At 37.6% G+C, this 20,321-nt stretch overlaps 1 protein-coding gene across 1 annotated transcript in view; it reads right to left on the bottom strand.

Moving 5' to 3' along the window:
- LOC105465611 (ectonucleotide pyrophosphatase/phosphodiesterase 1) overlaps nt 1-20,321 on the bottom strand; it is an 88,755-nt gene that overhangs the window by 42,251 nt on the left and 26,183 nt on the right. Inside the window, exons 2-5 of the mRNA XM_071096476.1 lie at nt 5,857-5,929; nt 3,527-3,643; nt 2,366-2,491; nt 1,398-1,458 (exon numbers count right to left, since the gene is read on the bottom strand). Of these exons, the coding sequence (XP_070952577.1) occupies nt 1,398-1,458; nt 2,366-2,491; nt 3,527-3,643; nt 5,857-5,929 (377 nt within the window). The remainder of the gene's footprint in view (nt 1-1,397; nt 1,459-2,365; nt 2,492-3,526; nt 3,644-5,856; nt 5,930-20,321) is intronic.

The raw sequence follows: 20,321 nt of genomic DNA, 5'->3' as shown, positions 1-20,321 counted from the left end.
TCTGTAACATAGCTCCACTGAGAGACTCTACAGAACCAGTGTATATAGTCTTAATGGTCCAAATAAAACTATATAAAACTAGTTTTATTCAATCAACAGAAATCATAAAAGCAGGTTAGTGGGCCATCAGGTAAACACACTGGTAAATTATCCAGTGTAATAATAAGTGGCCTAAGTTACGATCTTCTTGTAAAGAAAGGGTTATGTTTTCCACTAAAAGATTCAATATTACAATTGAAAAATTATAAGCAATATTTAGAAGAAAAAGAAAGATTCGAAATTCACTAAGTCTAACATTCCTAGTATTCCTTGGATTTAAAAGACAGTTTAGGGTACATGAAAAGTTTTCCTTAAAAAAAGCTTCTTCTGTTGAAATCATTTGGTTGAGGTTTAGTTTTGGCTGCTGTTGCTCCTGCATATTTAAATCAAAAGTACTCTTCCTTCCAAAAGAAAAAAAGAAGACATATAACAAAAATTATATACATGAACAAAATGAACTAAAATACAGCTTAAAAATTTTAATAGTCTGAGAAAACTATCATTTTAAAGAGGTAAAAATACATTTCTGAAGATGAATAATTCAAATGGATGAGATGGTAGACCTCAAATGGAACAAAGATAAATACACCTAACACCTTTATAAAATCTTCACCCTTTAAATTCCACACACACTCTTTTCGACGGTGTCATATATGGAAGACCCTGTACAAAATATTTGAAGGACAAAAAAAAAAAAAAATACATGAATTATTTTTAAAAATGTATCATCTCTCACAAACAGGTTGTTTATCCCAAAAATGTATAAATGGACCAAAATACAAAAAAAAAAAAAAAAAGAACTTAAATTTTCTACAAGTTTAGCAGCTCTCAAAACTCCAAATGAAAGTAAAGATCCTTCCTTCCTGAAAAGGAAAATGCAAATATTTCTATCTAGCATTCTTCAATACTAAAGACTAAATATTCACGACCTCTCTTTTTTCTATAAAATTCCAGAATAGGGATAACTCCATAATAATCTCTGTTCCACCATTGCCAAACACAAGATCTGGCTAAAAACACAGGTTGGACATCCCAAATCTGAAAATCTGATATCTCAAATGCTTCAAAATCCATAACTTTTGAGCACTGATATGATGCTCAAAGGCAATGCTCACTGGAGCATTTGGGATTTTCAGATTTGAGATGCTCAAACTGGTAAAACGCAAATATTCCAAAATCCAAAAAAATCCAAAATCCAAAACAGTTCTCATACCAAACATTTTGGATAAAGGATACACAACCTGTAATGTTTAATAAATCAGTGATTTTATTATTTTTATCATCTTAATTTGGAAAGGAAAAAAATGATGCTGTACTTCTAAAAAAGAAAAAATGAATACCTCAGAATATAATCTTACCCTGCTGGGCACTGTGGCTCATTAATGCTCTCACATGGTTCTTCTACCCAACTTTTCTCACCTAAAATATTTTCAAGAAAATAAAATGAATTCAACACGCTTAACAGTAATAATAATTGTGATGCTTGTGAGACACATTAGGACAGACTCTAAAAACAAAGTATGCGAACAGATTGATAGATAACACAGGACATGATTCTGGAGGTGTATAATCAATAAAGATAATTATTCTGTTTCAAAATAAGAGTTAGTTGATATCAGAAATTAAAAATGGATGCATAATTGTAAGACTAAAACATACTACTGTATTTGTGAGAACTTGAAGGTATCTTTTCCATTTTCGAATTCTTAATATTTTCAGTCAAAATTTACAACCCTCTCCTTCTATCCACTCATCAAAATCCTTGGTATTTTGGTGTCTTAGTTCTCTCTCATATAGAGTCAAGTTCTGTTAAGAAATTTGAAAAAAATAATAATACCTGGACAAGACATCATAATAGTATCACCTTACAAAATGCCCTCGAATCTTTCTAAACAATTTCACATCGACTCTCTCAATGCACAGCAGACAGTGTCCCCATCTACTAGGAGGGAAGCCGGGACATAAAAGCCAGCCAGGACTGTAAGAAGGATCTTTCCACAAATACAGCATTAAGTATGCTGCTATTATCAAAATAACATGAGAGGGTGGTGGCAGGAGAATGCATGGTTATAGATAAAATATGATTTGCCATGTGTACATAATAATAATCATTAAGCTGGGTGATGGGTACAATGTTCATTACATACTTTCTCTCCTCATGTGTATGTTTAAAAGTTTCTTTAATAAAAAGTTTTAAAATTATTTTTTTCAGCTAATACAGTTGGCCAATAGCCATGACTCCTAGTATAAAAGATAACACCTATGTAAAGCCCAGCTAAGACGCTGGAAGATGCCAAGCTGCTGCAGAGCCCAACGAGCACCTGACCTTGACACACAGAACTGTAGTTGATGCAGCAGTCACCCTGGTCCTTGCAGTCATCTGAACAGGCACAGAGGCTTCTGGTCAACCTTTTCTCACCACACCTGAATTTGTTGCAAGTCCATATATGTTCTAGAAACAAACATCAGCAAAATGTGTTTTATGTCTCAAATTCAACATGTGCAAAGTGAACACAGAATTGCTGTCTTCCTGAGTGTGATCCATGAGCAACAATGAACAATTTCACAGCTCTTAGTCACTCACAGAATCTGCCGCTACCATGGCCACGCCAAACTAAGGGGGGTAAAATATGTAGGAACCAATTATTATTATTTCACTAAAACTCCAGAATTTTGTCATTTTCAAATTTAGATGTGCCTTACCACTATGCAATTCATATGCAGACTTGGCTTCTTCTACTTCCTAAAACTTAATCTAAGTCTGACTTTCAGGCCAAGGTGAGAGGATTGCTTGAGGCCAGGAGTTTCAGATCAACCTGGGCAATGTAGTGAGACCTCATCTCTACAAAAATTTTAAAAATCAGTTGGGCACAATGGTGTAAGCCTGTAGCTCCAGCTACTTGGGAGGCTGAGGCAGGAGGATCTCTTGAGCCCAGGAGTTCAAGGTTGCAATGAGCCATGATCGAGCAACTGCTCTCCAGCCTGGGTGACAGAACAAGTCCCTGTCTTTAAAAAATAAAAACTAATGAAAAATAGATAAATCTCTCTCATTTAAATATTATTCCATGTCATATGCAGAGAAGTCCAAATCTAACTGAGAAAATTTTCATATTCTGATAGTTTTATTTTTAAAAATATAGGTGGACATATAAGACCTCTTGCTGTCAGAGAACCATAATGAAAATATTCCTATATTTCAAGCAGGCTTTTAGAATTTGAATGCAAATTAGATTACAAAGGTTTTCAGCATACATTAAAAATAGGCAAAGTTCTGCTATCCATAAAATGTTTAACAAAGAATTCTGTAAATTTGTTTCTCTTAAGGAACTGTTGAAAGAAAATATAAAAGCTAATGTCAAAATGTGTATGTATGCTAAATAAAAAAACATTCAAATGAATTAGGTAAATCACATACCTGAAAGACACAGAACTTTCCTTGATCTTTTCCTAATGACCATAACTCCATTTTTTCCCTGCACATCCTTACCTGGTTCTATACATGTCTCCTGGTAATCTAAACAGCAGTTTCCAAGCTCAACACAGGCAGCATCACAGCGACAGTTCCCAAACGTTCTCTCAAAACAGCGACCTTTGCAACTTTTAACTGAAAATATTGAACAATAAGTCAGATGTTTCTAATCATTATATAATTCAAAGAAAACATCAACTAATACAACTAAGGTGTATACTAGTTTCAAATACCACTTTAGAAGATGCAGATGGAGTAATAAAGTGACCCAAAAGTCTTTTCACAAATACACACAAAAAGTGACACAAACAGAAAGTAACCTTATGTACCTGGTTTGTGATTTTTATATCTTGATGTAGGAAAGAAAGGGAACTTTATTATTATCATTATTACAAACCTTACTGGGTCTGATAAGACTTAAATACCTATGGTATGATAAAATAAAAGTCAGAATAAAGGCTTGTTCTGAATATTTCATGCTATGAAAAAGTTGGATTAAGCAGGCATGAGGTTCCCTAAAATTTCAAAATGTGGGGAAAAAAATTTTTTAGAAGTGATTACGAATATTTTAGAAAGGAAAAGATTACCTAGCCTGCCTCACTCTCAATCCTGGTGTAAAGAAGTAGTGGGTTTGTTCAGAACATGCTCCCTGGCATAGCTCTTCCCTCCCTGACCTGAAACACCCATTTCACCTTTAGATCCAGCCTGGCTCCCTCCAAAAGCTTTCCTAACTCCCCAGCTAGGCCTGATTTCCACTTTTTAAGCTCATATAAAACCTTGTCCTTCCCCTCAATTACTTAATTCTACTTGTAACTAGGTTATTTGGTTAATATCCCAGTTAGACGGCAAACCAAGACCACATCTGGCTTTTACCCAGCATACTGTACCTCTAAAACCCAGCCAGGTGCATGCCATGTAGTTAAGATTAGCACATTTTTGCTAAATGAATAAATGGTAGACATGGGAGGAAAGTACTTTTCATGACAAACAACAATTTAACTGTTGAAGTTCATTACTAGATACCTTGAATAAGCCAGGTTTCAGTGGAGAAGGAGAAAATTAGGACAATGAGAAAAAGAAGAAAAAAAGGAACACATGGAAAATAATGGACATCCAACAACAACGAAAAGGAAATAATCTTAGTTCTTGACTTTAACGGTGTTCTGACCCAAAAAGACACTGCCGTGGAATTTAACTCTCATTTGATACTGGGAAATCAGTCAATTTTAAGAAGATGAAGTAACAATAATAATTTCTAGTGTCAGAAATACGAACTTTCCTAACCTGGAGTGGGGTTCGGGGAAGTCTGTTAGAATAATGGCTATTACTTGGAGCTCATTAATATGTACCTAATAATTTTTTAAAATATGATATATACTATGTCGGGCTTGGATTAAAATTGCTATTTTTCCATTTGTATGTGTCAACTCAAGAGTGAATCACTTCCTGCTAAAAGATGAAATAGGTAAACAATAAAGTCTGTAACTGTTTACTTCAGTTAAACTTAGATACATGTGTTCTGAATAGTTTACTGAATACATAAAATGACTACCTTTCAACAGTGCATGATAGCTTAATAATCACTAAAAATTTTTTAAATAATTAATACTACAATCACAGAATAGCCAAACAGAAGAACCTGTTCAATTTTCAAAGCTGAATTCTCTAGGATGACCATCAGTGATTTTATTGCGAGGGGATCGGGGGGGAACTACCTCAAAGACAAAATAATAACCACTACAATTTACTGTGATCCAGTTTAATTATTTATTGTAATCTCATCAATGCTGGATAGATTTCTGCAATTGATGGAAAGAAAAAAATATATCTAGAAGTTCAAAAAATATCACTATGGCTTTGAAACAACCAATGTCTGCAATTTTGGAACCTTAAGAGCACGTACTGATAAGTTTCTGGTTGCCCAGGGATGGTAACCGTCACCTAGTAGCCTACGGGGTTGCTTCAGCAACTAACTCCTTAGGGGACAAGAGCAGTAAAGAATGCCCTCCGAGTCCATGGAGGAAGTTAAGGAGCGTGAGCTCCAGGACAACTGCATCAGAACCCTCGGCCGTGTCTGCTTATTCGTTCTTAATTTTTTATTATTTGAAGATATTTGTTTGTTTATTGGTCATAGCCCTTCCTCCCTGTTTGGGGATAAAGTTTTGTAAGTTTTGTTAGTAGAATTTTACATGGCTAATATAATACAAGAGTTTCAAGAAGAAGGCTCAAACCAGTGTTGACTTGACAATATCTATGGAGTACTCATAGAAACAGGAGATAATGTTTACCTCAATCACATTCTCAATAAGGCTGTGCACACACATACACACACACACACGACTAATTACCTTCTTTGGCACAGCTTGGTTTCAACCCAAATATACAACCAAGTATTGTTGTTAACACACATACTGACAATACCTGTAGGGAGAAAAGAGAAAATTATATGGTTTCTTTTTTAAAAAATATTTTATTATTTTATATTTTTAGAGATAGTGTCTTACTCTGTTACCCAGGCTAGGGTACAGTGGCATGATCATAGTTCACTATAACCTTGAAATCCTGGCATCAAGGGATCCTCCTGCCTCAGACTCCCAAAGTGCTGGGATTATAGGCAAGAGCCACTATGCCTGGCCTTATACAGTTTCAAAATCCTTTTATTTCTCCTTTTATTGCTTTTAATGTTTCTAAATTTGCTGGTGCTGTTCTTTTTTCCAACCTGGGGCTAGTCACATAGATGTGTTCACTTTTTGAAAATTCCAGCTATACACATGTGATTTGTATACATTTCTGTAAGTATTTTGTACTTCAATAAGAAGTTTACTCAAATGTCAACCAACCATTCTATACCATCCTATGTTAATGTAATTAGAAACTCTTCCAGTTAGTATAAATGAATTAGTCATAAAAATTATAATTATTAAGGGAAGGAGAGAGAAAACTCTATTTAGAGTCTGGATTACCCATGTATTAATCCATTAAAGGCAATATATGGAATATTATATGCCTCCTTTAACAGTTCTACACAAACCCAAACCTAACATCCTCACATGTACTGTGGCACCTTGTGGGAACAAGCCCTGAAGAGGGTCAACTGACAACCTCCCAGACCAAGTGTTACCACAAACTAGTTGTGTGATTTCAGGCAGGTTACTGAAGCTTTCTAGATACCAGTTTATTCATCTATACAATTTAAGGGTTGGACTACGTGATCTCTAAACATCTTTCCAGTGCTAACGCTTTGCCACTTTCCCATTTTCCACTCTTCTGGTCTTTGACATTTTAAAATAAGTGGACACACCCTACAACCCCTAAGAATCATGACGGAACTTCTATGAGTTAGAAGACAAAGGAGCAGAATAACCCACAAAACAATCCTCAAATTTTTTTTAGTGGGACAAAGTTTCCTTGAAAGCTCCCTGGAATGTCAGATTATAGGGCACCTTGATAAAATATTAATTGAGTACTAATGATGTGCAAAGACTGTTATACACAGAAGGAAAAAATAAGAGATAGCTCAAGGAGTTTCTATTTAGGTACAAGAAGTTAAAAACAGCACATCAATGGCCCATATTTGGTAGGCCCTACAAACCTCCTGCAAAGTTCTACAGTTGTTTAAAGAAGGAGAAAGGTTGGGGTGGTTGGGGAGAGGGATATCAGAAAGAGTTTCCTAGAGCAAGCTTTTGGCATGGCTCTGAATGGGGGGAAATGATGGCATGATGTTGCCAGGTGGAACTGGAGGAAGGGAAGAGAGGACAGAACACAGCAAACTTCTAGGAGAAAGGGCAGCGTAAAGAAGGGTTCCAGGAAGGCAGGCACATGGAAGGTGGCAGATGAATAATGAGCAGCCTATCTTAGCTGGAACCAAGAAAATGCAAAGGGGAATGGACAATGGGTGGAGGTATGGAAAGATGGTGTAGTATTTCCGGAAAGCTAAGGTGAAGAGACAGGAGGAATGGGTGAATAGGACCAAGTGGATGGTGGGTGGAAGCTTTTATGAATTCATTCCTTCAGATGAAGAATATCGAGTACCGACTATGTACTGGACATTCAGTAATAAAACAGACATGACCTCTGCTCTCAACTTGTCTACTGTCAAGTGACCGCAAAGACTTAAGAGGAAGTGAATGGTAAGGAAAGTGAGGCCGCAGGTCTAACTTACTTCAAAATAAAATGGATAAAAGAGAGGAAGAGTTTTTGCAAAGAGAGCAAAAGGTTAGCCTTCTTTAAGGACACAAAAACGTATGTTTGCGTGTGTGTGTGTGTGTGTGTGTGTGTGTGTGTGTGTGTGTGTGTATTCATTAAAATAAGGAGGTATCAGAGGAAGAGCTTGAACAAATAAGTTAACAAGGGCAAATAAGCAGAACAAGGTATCAGAAGAGAGTAGTAATGGATTCTCCTAAACCTCTGATGGTGGTGTAAACTGACACAACTGTATGGAAAGATAATCTCTAAAAATATCTATCAAAAACATCAAAAACGACCAGGCGTGGTGGCTCACGCCTATAATCCCAGCACTTTGAGAGGCTGAGGTGGGTGGATCACTTGAGGCCAGGAGTTCGAGACCTGCCTGGTCAACACGGTGAAACCCCATCTCTACTAAAAATACAAAAAAATTAGCCCAGTATGGTGGTGCACGCCTATAATCCCCGCTGCTTGGCGGTGCTGAGGAAGGAGAATCACTTGAACCCGGGAGGCGGAGGTTGCAGTGAGCACAGATCGTGCCACTGCACTCCAGCCTGGGCGACAGAGCAAGATGCTCAAAAATAACAACAACAACAACAAAAAGAAAAACCTAAAACAAACCAACAACAAAAAATACTGTTTTACTGTCAATTATAAATGTATAAGAAAATAAAACATAGTAAAACATCTATATTTAGTGTATTATAATTTAAAACATGAAGAATCGGCCAGGCACAGTGACTCATGCTTGTAATTCCAGCACTCTGGGAGGCCAAGGCAGGTGGATCACGAAGTCAGGAGTTAAAGACCAGCCTGGCCAAGATGGTGAAACCCCGTCTCTACTAAAAGTACAAAAATTTGTCAGTCGCAGTGGTAGGCTCCTGTAATCCCAGCTACTTGGGAGGCTGAGGCAGGAGAATCATTTGAACTCGCAGAGGCAGAGGTTGCAGTGAGCCATGATCCAGCCTGGGCAACAGAGTGAGACTCTGTCTTTAAAAAAAAAAAAAAAAAAAAAAATGAAGAATTGAAACTGAATTTATCTGTCAACTTATCTAGAATAGTCTAAACAGTACTTACCTTGTCTCATCTATCACATAACTCACAATACAGAGTGAGAATATTTTCTATGCCTTGGAGAATTATCATATTCCATATTCCTTTCTAAGTTTAGATCAGTTTCCAATGTTTTCACATAACCTTTGCACCTTCAACACTATGAAATGTCTCCAAGAGGAAGTTTTGTACCAGTGTCACTTCCTCTGGGATATCTTCATTCCTTTTCTCACAACCACTCCCGTCATTCGTTTCAAAAAATTCAGTTTCACTAGACTCCTCTGGCTTCATATCTGGAGTCTATCACACCTGGCAGTGTTACCATTCCCATGGTTAGCTGTTTCTTCCATAACTCCATTTACTTTGGCTTCAGTTTCACTTCCAGCATTATTACCTCTTTTCTTTTCTTTACTTTACTTTCATTCTTTATCAGTCCATTCACTTTTTCAATTATCTACTTTTTGAAAATGTCATATAGGTTTACGTAACTCCGAGAGGCAAAGCAACAACGCAACTACATGCTTTGCTGTCTGTGCATGAACTGACTAAAAGATGCCTAAGGGCTAATCACTGACAGACCTTGAAAGAAATGATGCAATTGGTCACTGACCATAATTTGCACTTGCTATTTGCACAGCGATTTGTGGATTGATGAGCTAGCAGCAAAGTCTGTACTTTATGCAATTACTCACAGTTAATATATCTTGGTAAATGAAATTTGAACTACATTGCTGGGAGCTGCTTTTATTTAATTAAACTACAGTAACTGAAATTGTGCATGCAGAGAATCATGCAAAGCTAGTGCCAACTGTACTCTCACAAATGGCCAAAATAGTTGTCCAAGGGTGTTTATTTCAAAACTATATTCATAAAACAAACAAAAAAATTAGGAACAATCTAAGCTCATTTTAAGGAAGATATCTTTAAAAAGATAAACATTTTAAGTTTAAGAAACACATGCAAGAAAAAACCCACCACATACACACACAAAACAAACTAAGGTATAGCAATAGGAGCTAGAAACAGCTGATGATGAACCTCTTCAATCTTCTTGGTCAAGTAAGAAGCATCTGGGTGGGAGTGTGGAAGGAATAGAGAGGGCTTAGGGCATCCCATGTGAAAGATGGCAATAAACCAGTGGGGACAATGAAGACTAAGTCAACGAGGAAAGAGTAAAAAGACCCTCAAGCTCTGGGAGCCCAGCTTAATCTGAAATCATGGAATATAACAAACTTGAATGGCTTGAAATTCTAGGAGTAGAAGTGGGAAAATGGGGGGGAAAAAAAAGATGATATGCCCTGGGAGAGGGAAAGGTGGCGAAAACAGAATACAAAAGGGGATAAGAGAATTAAGGCATGGGTGGAATGGCTGAAAGGGGCAGGACCAATTGGATATGGGTATTTGAGTAGGAGAACTAGATAGACAGGAAAACTACTGTGGAAAGACTAGGTGGTAAGCAAGCATTTCAATGGTAATCATTGGTTTAAAATACACATGGTTTATACACAGCCCTTTATCCTTTTGTTAAGTAGCTGAAGACACATGCTGACTTTTAAAAATCCCCTCTTCATTGTTAAAAAGAAGTTCTTGATTTATCTTTTATAAGATGAGGCATAGCATAGAACTGAAACAAAAGTATGATGATAGAAACGATCATTTCTCATTTACAGTCACATCCATAAAAGAGGAAATTCAGAATATCTACTACTCTGTTGCAAAACACCTAATCAGAATGATTTTTAGTAGGAAATTCCCCTTCAACAGTTTTCAGAGCTGTGAAATCTAATTTAGTTTGAATTTTCTTGTCAAAGTAGTTGAATTCATCAATGTCATAATCTACCATCCATTTTAATCTCCATAACAATTTAGGTATTTTTCAAATTTTAATATTTTCTAAGAAGCCATAGAAAAACATCTTATCTTAGAAAACAAGAAACTGGGAGACAGAAAGTAAAAGCAAAGTTTTTGGAATATTTGGAGTTTCCTGCTTCTTTAGTTAACTAAATCACTAGTTCTTAGACATTTAGTGAGTCAAAAGAAATACTCAAAAAAAAATTTTTTTTCCTCACCGATTCCCTCAAATACAATGGCATTAATATTATGTGTATTATTCTTTCTGTATCGGGCATTCATCGAAATATGAGTGTCTACAGTGTGCAGTCCCTGTACTAAAGACCAGAGATACAAAGAAAACAACTCCTACCCTTACAGAGAAACAAAGAAGTTGGGTGCGGGGAGCATTAAAATAAATGATTGCAATGGACTTTGGTAGAAACATGTAAAAAATGCTAACACACTAACAACACAGTGGAGAACAGAAAAGAAGAAAAGGGTTTCAAAAGGCTTTACAGAAAGAGATTTGGAGAAAAAGGGACCTTTCCCTCTATCAGTAAACAAAGGTTTGAGTATCTGCAAGATGCAATGTATTTAGATTCTGTGAGGAAATACCAAAAAAAAAAAAAAAATTGTGGTAAAGTCCTAATGTCAGAGTTTATAAATCTAATAAAGGCAACAACAACTTTGGAATGATGCTATAGGCTGATGACTATGACATAGTTAGAAACAACCTAAGAAATGACATAGTGGTGACCATATACGCTGGTGCTTCGTGCAAAGCCACAGAGGTAGGGAAGACAACACCAGCCTGGGAAGGAGAAAATAGCAATAACAATCATGGCTGCCACTTCTCTAGTAATTCCTACGTGCCGGGCACTTTTCTAAGAGTTTTATATTAAATCATTTATTCCCCACTATAACATTACAAGATAGATTATGATTAACACAGTTTAAGGAAGGTGCGCTACGGAGGTTAGTAACTTGCCAAGGACCGGGGGTTAATAAGCATCCATGGCAAGATTTGAACATAGGCAGGCAGAGTGTAAAGGAGGCAGGTAGGAGTGGGAAGGGAAGTGGCTGGAGGGAAAAGGGAGGGAACAAAAGGGTCCTGAGGCAGCCTGGGGGCGATCAGTGGAGTGTGTTCAGGCACTGAAATATGAAAGTGACAGGACTGGATTTCCAAATCCCAGAACAATCCCTTTGGATCATTGTGGAAGGCTATGTTATGAGTCCAGTGGGAAATAAGGCCTTGGACTTGCCGACCCCTCTTCACCCAGAAGATGCTAGCACCGTGTTTCTCTAGGTCTTTCCTCACCTCTAGTTACTGCAGCTCTTACCACGCTCCATAAGATTTGTCTGTCTCTGACTACACTGTGAGTTCCCGAGAGGCATGGATTTATTTACTCAGTCCTGTGTTTTCCATGTCTAGCACGGTGCCTTGCACAAAGTAAACATTCAACAAATAATCGTTAAGCTGAACATCAGCAAGCTGTGATTTAATTAAACATAATTGGGGAGAAATCTTAAATCCCCTAATTTTCCTCATCTAAGCTGACAAAGTCAGTTTGTTAAGTGACATTGTGTCTGCTTTACATAAAGCATACCTACAACAAATATACAAACAAAATTTTTTTGGGGAAATGGTAGATTGCTGGACGTGGTATTCCAATGTGACGGATGGTATGAAAATGCCATTTGAAATGAATTAGCTGACTACATTGCCTATCAGTCCTCTGACCTTTGACCAAAGTTGCGTGTTTTCTGAAAAAGAACTGTGAGGATTCGGACCAGCATGGTGCTGGGAGTCTTCCAGGGATTTCGTTTGCTGGAAGATGGGGATTCGATCCTATTGAGTAAATCCAGTGCCAAGAAACTTCTACTAGAGATTCAAAGGGAGACTCAAAGACAATACATTCCTGAAGAACTTTTGAGCATTACAAAAGCTCAAAGCAGAAGTTAGAATCTTCTAAAAAAAGTTCCTAAGTCCACTCAAGCAGTTGTTCATGCATGCTTGGTCTCTTATGCACTCAGTATCATTTTAGTTACGCTAGACTTATCTGAAGAAGATCCTCTCAAACTGCAGTGAAACTTGATGTGAAGCCACTTACAACGTAACTAGTCACATGAAAATCAGGAAAAGAGACATCCAGCAGTGAACAAGCACAGCACATAGGGACAAATCTCACAATCTCTCAGTGAAACACTAAAACTGAAGAAATTGACATCTGTCTGGCAGAAAGAACTTCAAGTTCAAAATGACTTTGGTTCAAATCCCACCTTTCGATTCATGTATTCAGCATTGAACAAATATTTCTTGAGACCTACTATATCTCAGGCACTGATCTAGTGCGAGAGAGACACCTGTGCACAAAAGAACTGCAGAGGTCTCAGGCGGTTTGCATTCTTCTGACTTCTAGACAACCAGCAGCTGTGAAAGTAGGGAATGTTTCAAATCCTCACTAAGCCTCATTTTTAAATCTATGAAGCGGTGATAATACCCACCTCACAAAGTTGGCAGGAGCCTTCGGCGGAATGTACCAAACATGCCTAGATTGGTGATGGGGGCACAGGGTTACTGAATAAATGGTGGTTCCCACTAGAAATATCCAATCGCTGAAAGGACTGGGCCCACTACAGGTTCTTCCAAAGGGATAGTACAACTTTACCAATGTTTGTCAACTGTAGGACAACCTAGTTCCTATTTTCTTAAATGCCATAAACCAGTGCATTAACACTTTTCCTCTTTTTGTTTTAGTTCTACAGTAATCTGTTTTCAACAGCAGCTGAAGACCATGCAGGAGAAAGGAATCTGAGAAGAAATACAACATATTATTTTGCAGGAAATGATGGTACTAGACATTTTAGTTATAGGTATACAGTGGCCAAGCAGCCCATGCTACTGAAAAGGGAATCCATATAAACACCAATTTGTATTAATATATTAGAGATTTCTACAGATTCATATCTATCTGCACTTTTAATATATTGCAGCCTTAGACTGATCCAAGCATTTTGGGTACAAGTAGCTGTGAAAAATCCTAAAACAAATGCCATAAAACATATTATTTGCACTTCTGGGAGTTTATACTAAGGTTAAGAAAGCATGTACAAATATTTAGATACAAACATCTAACTGTACATTATAGTACTATGTATAAGAAAAAATAGACATACACATAATATCCAAGAGTAGGAAAATAGCTAAAGAAAATGTAGACCATTTATATAACTGGCTGTTATACAGCCGTTAACAGTGATGATTTAGAAGAATATTTAATTGACATGGATAAATGACACATTATTGGGTACAAAGAACAGATTGTAAAACAGAATGGGTAATACGGTCCCAATTTTTGGTTATATATAAATCTACAGTTGATGGATGGGCTTACAAGTTATTTTGTCATCTTCTTAGTGTTTATATTTATTTTCCAAAGTTTCTCCAATAAACCCATGTACTTTTGGAATCAGTACACAGGACAACCACAGGGCTAGTATGGGTATTAGTGACGCAGAGTAAACTCTTCCTCATTCTGGCATTTCAGGGGTTCTCAGCATAACAGTAAGCTCCTTCTCTGCCTATTTACCTTAAGCAAACTCCAATAAACAAATTCTGCCTGAATACTCAAAGCTCTATGAAATCTACCTAATCTCTCATTCTTAAATATAAATGAACCACCATGATTCACCAGTCATTTGAGGTAAGCCTACAACAAAAGTCTAAGATCAACACAGAAGGGTAAAGGGGAGAGGGGAAGAGAAAAAAATTAGAAATAAAAAGACATCTTACTAAGTATATTCAATGGGATTCAAAAAGACATATACAAAACTTCACATCAAAGAGTCCTAATATCCAAAATAATAAATCATAGAAGAAAGCTCATACCAATTCACATCATTGCAAAATTCCAGGACAACAACAGTAAAAAGATCTTCAGGTGAAAGGCCACACTAACTTCATAAACTAGGCTGTAAGGATGGTAAGATTAGAGTTCGCTTCTCCTTGGAGGTTTAGAAGAACTCAGTGGTAAAGGTATCTGGGCCTAGAAAAATCTGTGTAAGAAGTTTATTCATTTGTGGTTCAATCTCTTCATGGGTTACAGAATTACTTAGATTTTCTAATTATTCTTGAGTCATTTTGATGAGTTGTATTTTTTCTTGTAATTTTTCATTTCACCTACATTTTCAAACATATTGTTATAAAGTTGTTTATAATAACCCTTTGTTATACTTTCAATGTCTGGAGCACCTCTATTCATGTTCTTTTTCATTCCTGATATTATTTGTACTGCCGCACTATTTTTGTCTGTTTTTTGCTTAATCAGGCTAACCAGGAGTAATCTTATCTTCTCTTTTGTATGCTTACTGTTATTTGATTAATTTCTGGTCTCACTCTTATTTTTCTTTCTTTCCATATCTAGGCTTAATGTTCTGGGTTTGGTTTTTTATTTTTTTCTTACTGTTAATATGGATGCTTAGATTATTGCTTTTCAGACTTTTCTTTTAATATTACTATTATTCTAACTCGTAAACCCCTTAAGACATCATTGTTTTACAAGTTCATTTAAACTTACCAAATATTTACCATTTTCTTTATGCATTTTTTTTTCTCAGCTTTCATCTGTAATCATCAGCCTAAAGTACATCTTTTAGATTTTTCCTGATGGCAGACTCTCTCAGTATTCGTTAGTCTGTACATGTCTTTGGTTTATTCATGTTTTTGAAAGATATTTCTCCTGGATATACAAATTCCAGTTTGGCAATTATTTTCTTTTGGCACAGTGATGATATCATGACACTACCTTATGCTTTAATCATCACCACTGAGAATCCAGTCATCAGAATATCATACATTTGAAGTGAATCTGTCTTATTTTCTCCAATACCTTTAAACTTTTTTATTTTCAACTTTGTGTTCTACAATGTTATTCTGTTGTCAACATATATTTATTTTATCTATTCTGCTTAAGATTCAATAAGCTACATGAATCTAAAGATTGGTGTCATTCACGAGTTCCTGAATTGTCATCTCTTCAAATAGTGTTCAAAATAAGAAATAAGGCAAGATAGAAAATAGTAACAGAAAACAGTATGAATAAAATTAACTCAATGTTTTAAGAGCAAAAGAGACATGGTAGAAGACACTAAAGATTAAATATTAATGCCTGACTATATGATGCCTGGGAACATCTAATATGATTATTGCCTTAGAGCAGAATGCCCTATATCCTCATAATCACGTCAGCCTTGGCAATTATGAGAATAGTAATATTTACTATCTCATTAACAGGTCTCAAGTTTCACAGAAATCATTATAGGAATATCTATCAACTTACAGCCATCATAGGTTGAAAAAGACAATGATAGAAGGAAGGGGAAGTAGTAAAGAAGTAATGGAAGAGTTATTTTATAAACTTTTGTTTGTTTGTTTGTTTGGTTGGTTTTTTTTTTTTTTTTTTTTTGAGACGGAGTCTCACCCTGTCATCCAGGCTGGAATACAGTGGCAAGAGCTCACTGCAACCTCCGCCTCCCAGGTTCAAATGATTCTCCTGCCTCAGCCTCCCGAGTGGCTGGGACTACAGGCATGCGCCACCATGCCCGGCTAATTTTTGTATTTTTAGTAGAGACGGGGTTTCACCATGTTGGCCAGTCTGGCTTCAAACTCCTGACCCCAGGCAATCCGCCCACCTCAGCCTCCCAAAGTGCTGGGATTACAGGCATGAGCCACCGTGTCTGGTCTTTATAAACTTTTAAGCAATTTATTAAACTACACACACACACAATGACAACAGGAACCCCAAATAAGCTAGAAAACTCACTCTGGTTCTTGGTGGACAAGGCCATTTATTACCAAACCGCTGCTTGTAAAGATTGACAAGGAGCAATCAGTAGGCTAATGGCAACGTAACAGAGGGGAACCCTACTGGTTTCCTTTGGCTCTGCACAGATCCACACATAAGGTAGTACTTGCCACTACCTGCTCAAGTCCAACTGCTAAAGCACGTCTAGGACCTCCCCGTGTGAGTTCTAAGCAAGCTAAGATCACAAGCACTTTCCCTAAAAAGGGATTCCTGCCTCTATGGATAAAAAGAATCTCTGCCTTATGGATGCCAGCCAGTACTGCACTTTCCACAAACATAAAAGGAAGAATATCGGCTTGAAAATGAGTAATGTTAAGACAGGAGTCCACAAAAACATGGTTCAAAGACATATCACAGCAATTTTGTTTGACTTTCCAAGAATCCACCATCAACCCATTTTTTTACAATAATGATTAATGAAATTGCTGGACGCATGCCATCATGTCAAACAGTACTTGCTTCTAATTTGTGTCAGTGTCATGAATCTCGTGCATTTAAAAAAACGCCAAGTTCTTTTATTATTTGGTAAGTGGGGAAAATCCGGTAGCAGGCTGAGTTTAATAGATTTTATCTAAGTGGATTCTAATTGTGAATAAAGAGAACAATAAGATTTTATCTAAGTGGATTCCTATTGTGAATAAAGAGAACAGTATTCATATAAAAAAATAAAAATAAAAAAACACACTCGGCTGGGCGTGGTGTCTCACTCCTGTAATTCCAGCACTCTGGGAGGCTGAGGCGGGCAGATCACCTGAGGTTAGGGGTTCAAGACCAGCCTAACCAACATGGTGAAACCTTGTCTCTACTAAAAATACAAAAAATTAACCAGGCATGGTGGCGGGTGCCCGTGATCCCAGCTACTAGGGAGGCTGAGGCAGGAGAATCGCTTGAACCCAGGAGGCAGAGGTTGCAGTAAGCTGAGATCACGCCATTGCACTCCAGCCTGGGCAGCAAGAACAAAACTCCGTCTCAAAAAAAAAAAAAGAAAACCACACACTCTTTTTGGGGATCTTTTGTGCTTTTTGTCACATCTTTCTTTTAAAAGAACAGAAGACAAGAGAAATAAAGTCAGAGAAGGTTGAGAAGTTTTACGATTATGACATGAAATAGAAATTCTTAAGTGGTCCCCATATGTCACTTAGGGGCTCTGGGCCTTTAACCTTTCTTTAAATGAAAAATTAAGATAAGAACACAATCCCCGGCCAGGCACGGTGGCTCACGCCTGTAATCCCAGCACTTTGGGAGGCCGAGGTGGGCGGATCACAAGGTCAGGAGTTCAAGACCAGCCTGGCCAATATGGTGAAACACCATCTCTACTAAAAATACAAAAATTAGCCGGGAGTGGTGGCGGATGCCTGTAGTCCCAGCTACTCGGGAGGCTGAGGCAGGAGAATCGCTTGAACCAGGGAGGCAGAGGTTGTAGTGAGCCAAGATCAGGCCACTGCACTCCAGCCTGGGAGACAGAGTGAGACTCCGTTTCAAAAAAAAAAAAAAAACAAAATAGAACACAATACCCTAAATCTAATATAATGTTAGGAGTCACTGGTAATAGAAAATGCAGCTCAAAACAATTATTTAAATTATGAGAACACATGGATACATGGGGGAACAACACACACTGGGCCTGTCAGGGGTGTGGGGAGGGAGAGCATCAGGAAGAATAGCTAATAGATGCTGGGCTTAATATCTGGGTGATGGGATGATCTGTGCAGCAAACCACCATGGCACATGTTCACCTATGAAACAAACCTGCACATTCTGCACATGAACCCCTGAATTTAAAATAGAATTTGAAGAAAAAAATAATAAAAATAACAATAAACAATTATTTTAGATAAACACAGTATAGATTTGGTTGGACTAGTATCTTGGGCAAATAAAACTATCAGATTCTTCTCTAAACTAAAATTAGTAATCCAGGAAAGGTATTTTAGTACCTCTGATATTTAAGCAAAGAATCATTACATCATTTCTCTTTTAAATTAATTATCCTGATAAATAAGTATTTGAAGAACAGACTCAAAGAAAACTCCTATCGGTAACTCATGGGAGCTGGTAATGACAATTGACAAAATAATTTTTATTAGAAGGAAAAGTTAAAATGAAATACCAAATTAAAAGAATGGCTTAAGAAAGCAGGAATGACTCATATTTTACCGGTTAAACTGTAAGTAAATTATACATTAAAATTCCAGCCATATTCAATTAAAAATACTAAGTTTGGTGAAATTGTGACCATAATCACAAGGGACCAGTAACTCTCAATGACTTCATATCTGAATTAAGACATGTATTACTTTTGGAGCTTTGTGATCTTGAGAAAGTTACATTATTTATGTCCCTTTACCAATAAAAATAAAGAGTTGGACTAAATATCTTCTGTGGTTCCTAATAAATGTAAAATGTCTACAAATTTACTTCTCTCTGGAAACTAATTATACCTTTATTTGGATAAACCCTGACCCTACATCCTGTACCCTCTTCTCTTAAAGACTACTACCTCGGCTGGGCGCGATGACTCATGCCTGTAATTCCAGCTCTTTGGAAGGCCAAGGAGGGTAGATCAGGAGGTCAGGAGTTCAAGAACAGCCTGGCCAACATGGTGAAACCCTGCCTCTACTAAAAAAAAAATTAGCCAGACGTGGTGGCACACACCTGTAATCCTAGCTACTCAGGAGGCTGAGGCAGGAGAACTGCTTGAACCCAGGAGGCAGAGATTGCAGTGGGCTTAGATCATGCCACTGCACTCCAGCATTGGTGACAGAGTGAGACTCTGTCTCAGGAAAAAAAAAAAAAAAGACTATTACCTCAAATATGTACATGCATAAAATTCTTGGTTGAACACAGGCTATTAGAAGGAGAAGCTTGTCTTGAGAAGCTCCTGAAACACCAGCCCAGGAGCCTCACTTCCCCAGTTAAAGGAGAAAAGTGGTCAGAAACTCACCTGCAGCAGGCCCTTTATATTTGAAATCTTTCCTGGGTTTCTGCAAGCCCTTTAGACAGCTGATATTTCTAGGGCAATTATTCTCCTCTCCTACCATGCTCATTCATTTTTGTTTCAGTAAGTTCCAAACATTTTCAAAGAAAATATAACCAGCACCTATAACTTCTGCCTCAGTGGGCAAATCCCTTCTTTACTAATATCTCACCAAGTGCTTTCACAGGTCATTTCTCTCTGAAGTTAAAGGTCAAAGAATAAAACATCCATCTCACAGTATAAAGTAATGGTTTCATTGAGCTTTGATGTTCACCTTCACTCCATGACTTGTAGACCGACATTGAATCTTAAGACACAAGCATCTCATCAATAAGGAGAGTGACAGAAAACACTTCAACTGCACAGCAGAATCACTCTTCAAAAGGCTAATGGGTCCCTCCTCGGATACACCTCCAGCCACTGGAACTTCTATTTAGATTCACAAATAGTTAACCCCCAGAAGTAATCACAGAATTATCAAATATCCATTCTTCTGTTCTTGGTCCGATGGTTTAACTGTCTCCTGTCTTCAGTAGGACTGTCACTGTAGCAAAATGCTGGCTTTGTGGCTTTTCTTTATCTATGGTACTGATTTACTTCAGCATCTTAAGAAAAGCAATCTATTGGCTGGGCGCGGTGGCTCAAGCCTGTAATCCCAGCACTTTGGGAGGCCGAGACGGGCGGATCACGAGGTCAGGAGATCAAGACCATCCTGGCTAACACGGTGAAACCCCGTCTCTACTAAAAAATACAAAAAAAAAAAACTAGCCAGGCGAGGTGGCGGGCGCCTGTAGTCCCAGCTACTCGGGAGGCTGAGGCAGGAGAATGGCGTAAACTCGGGCGGCGGAGCTTGCAGTGAGCTGAGATCCGGCCACTGCACTCCAGCTTGGGCGACAGAGCG

This window comes from Macaca nemestrina, chromosome 5 (genome assembly GCF_043159975.1).
Source record: "Macaca nemestrina isolate mMacNem1 chromosome 5, mMacNem.hap1, whole genome shotgun sequence".
NCBI classification, from domain to species: domain Eukaryota; kingdom Metazoa; phylum Chordata; class Mammalia; order Primates; family Cercopithecidae; genus Macaca; species Macaca nemestrina.
Note: the sequence above shows the minus strand (reverse complement) of the source record. Positions and strands in the feature narration are given on the sequence as shown.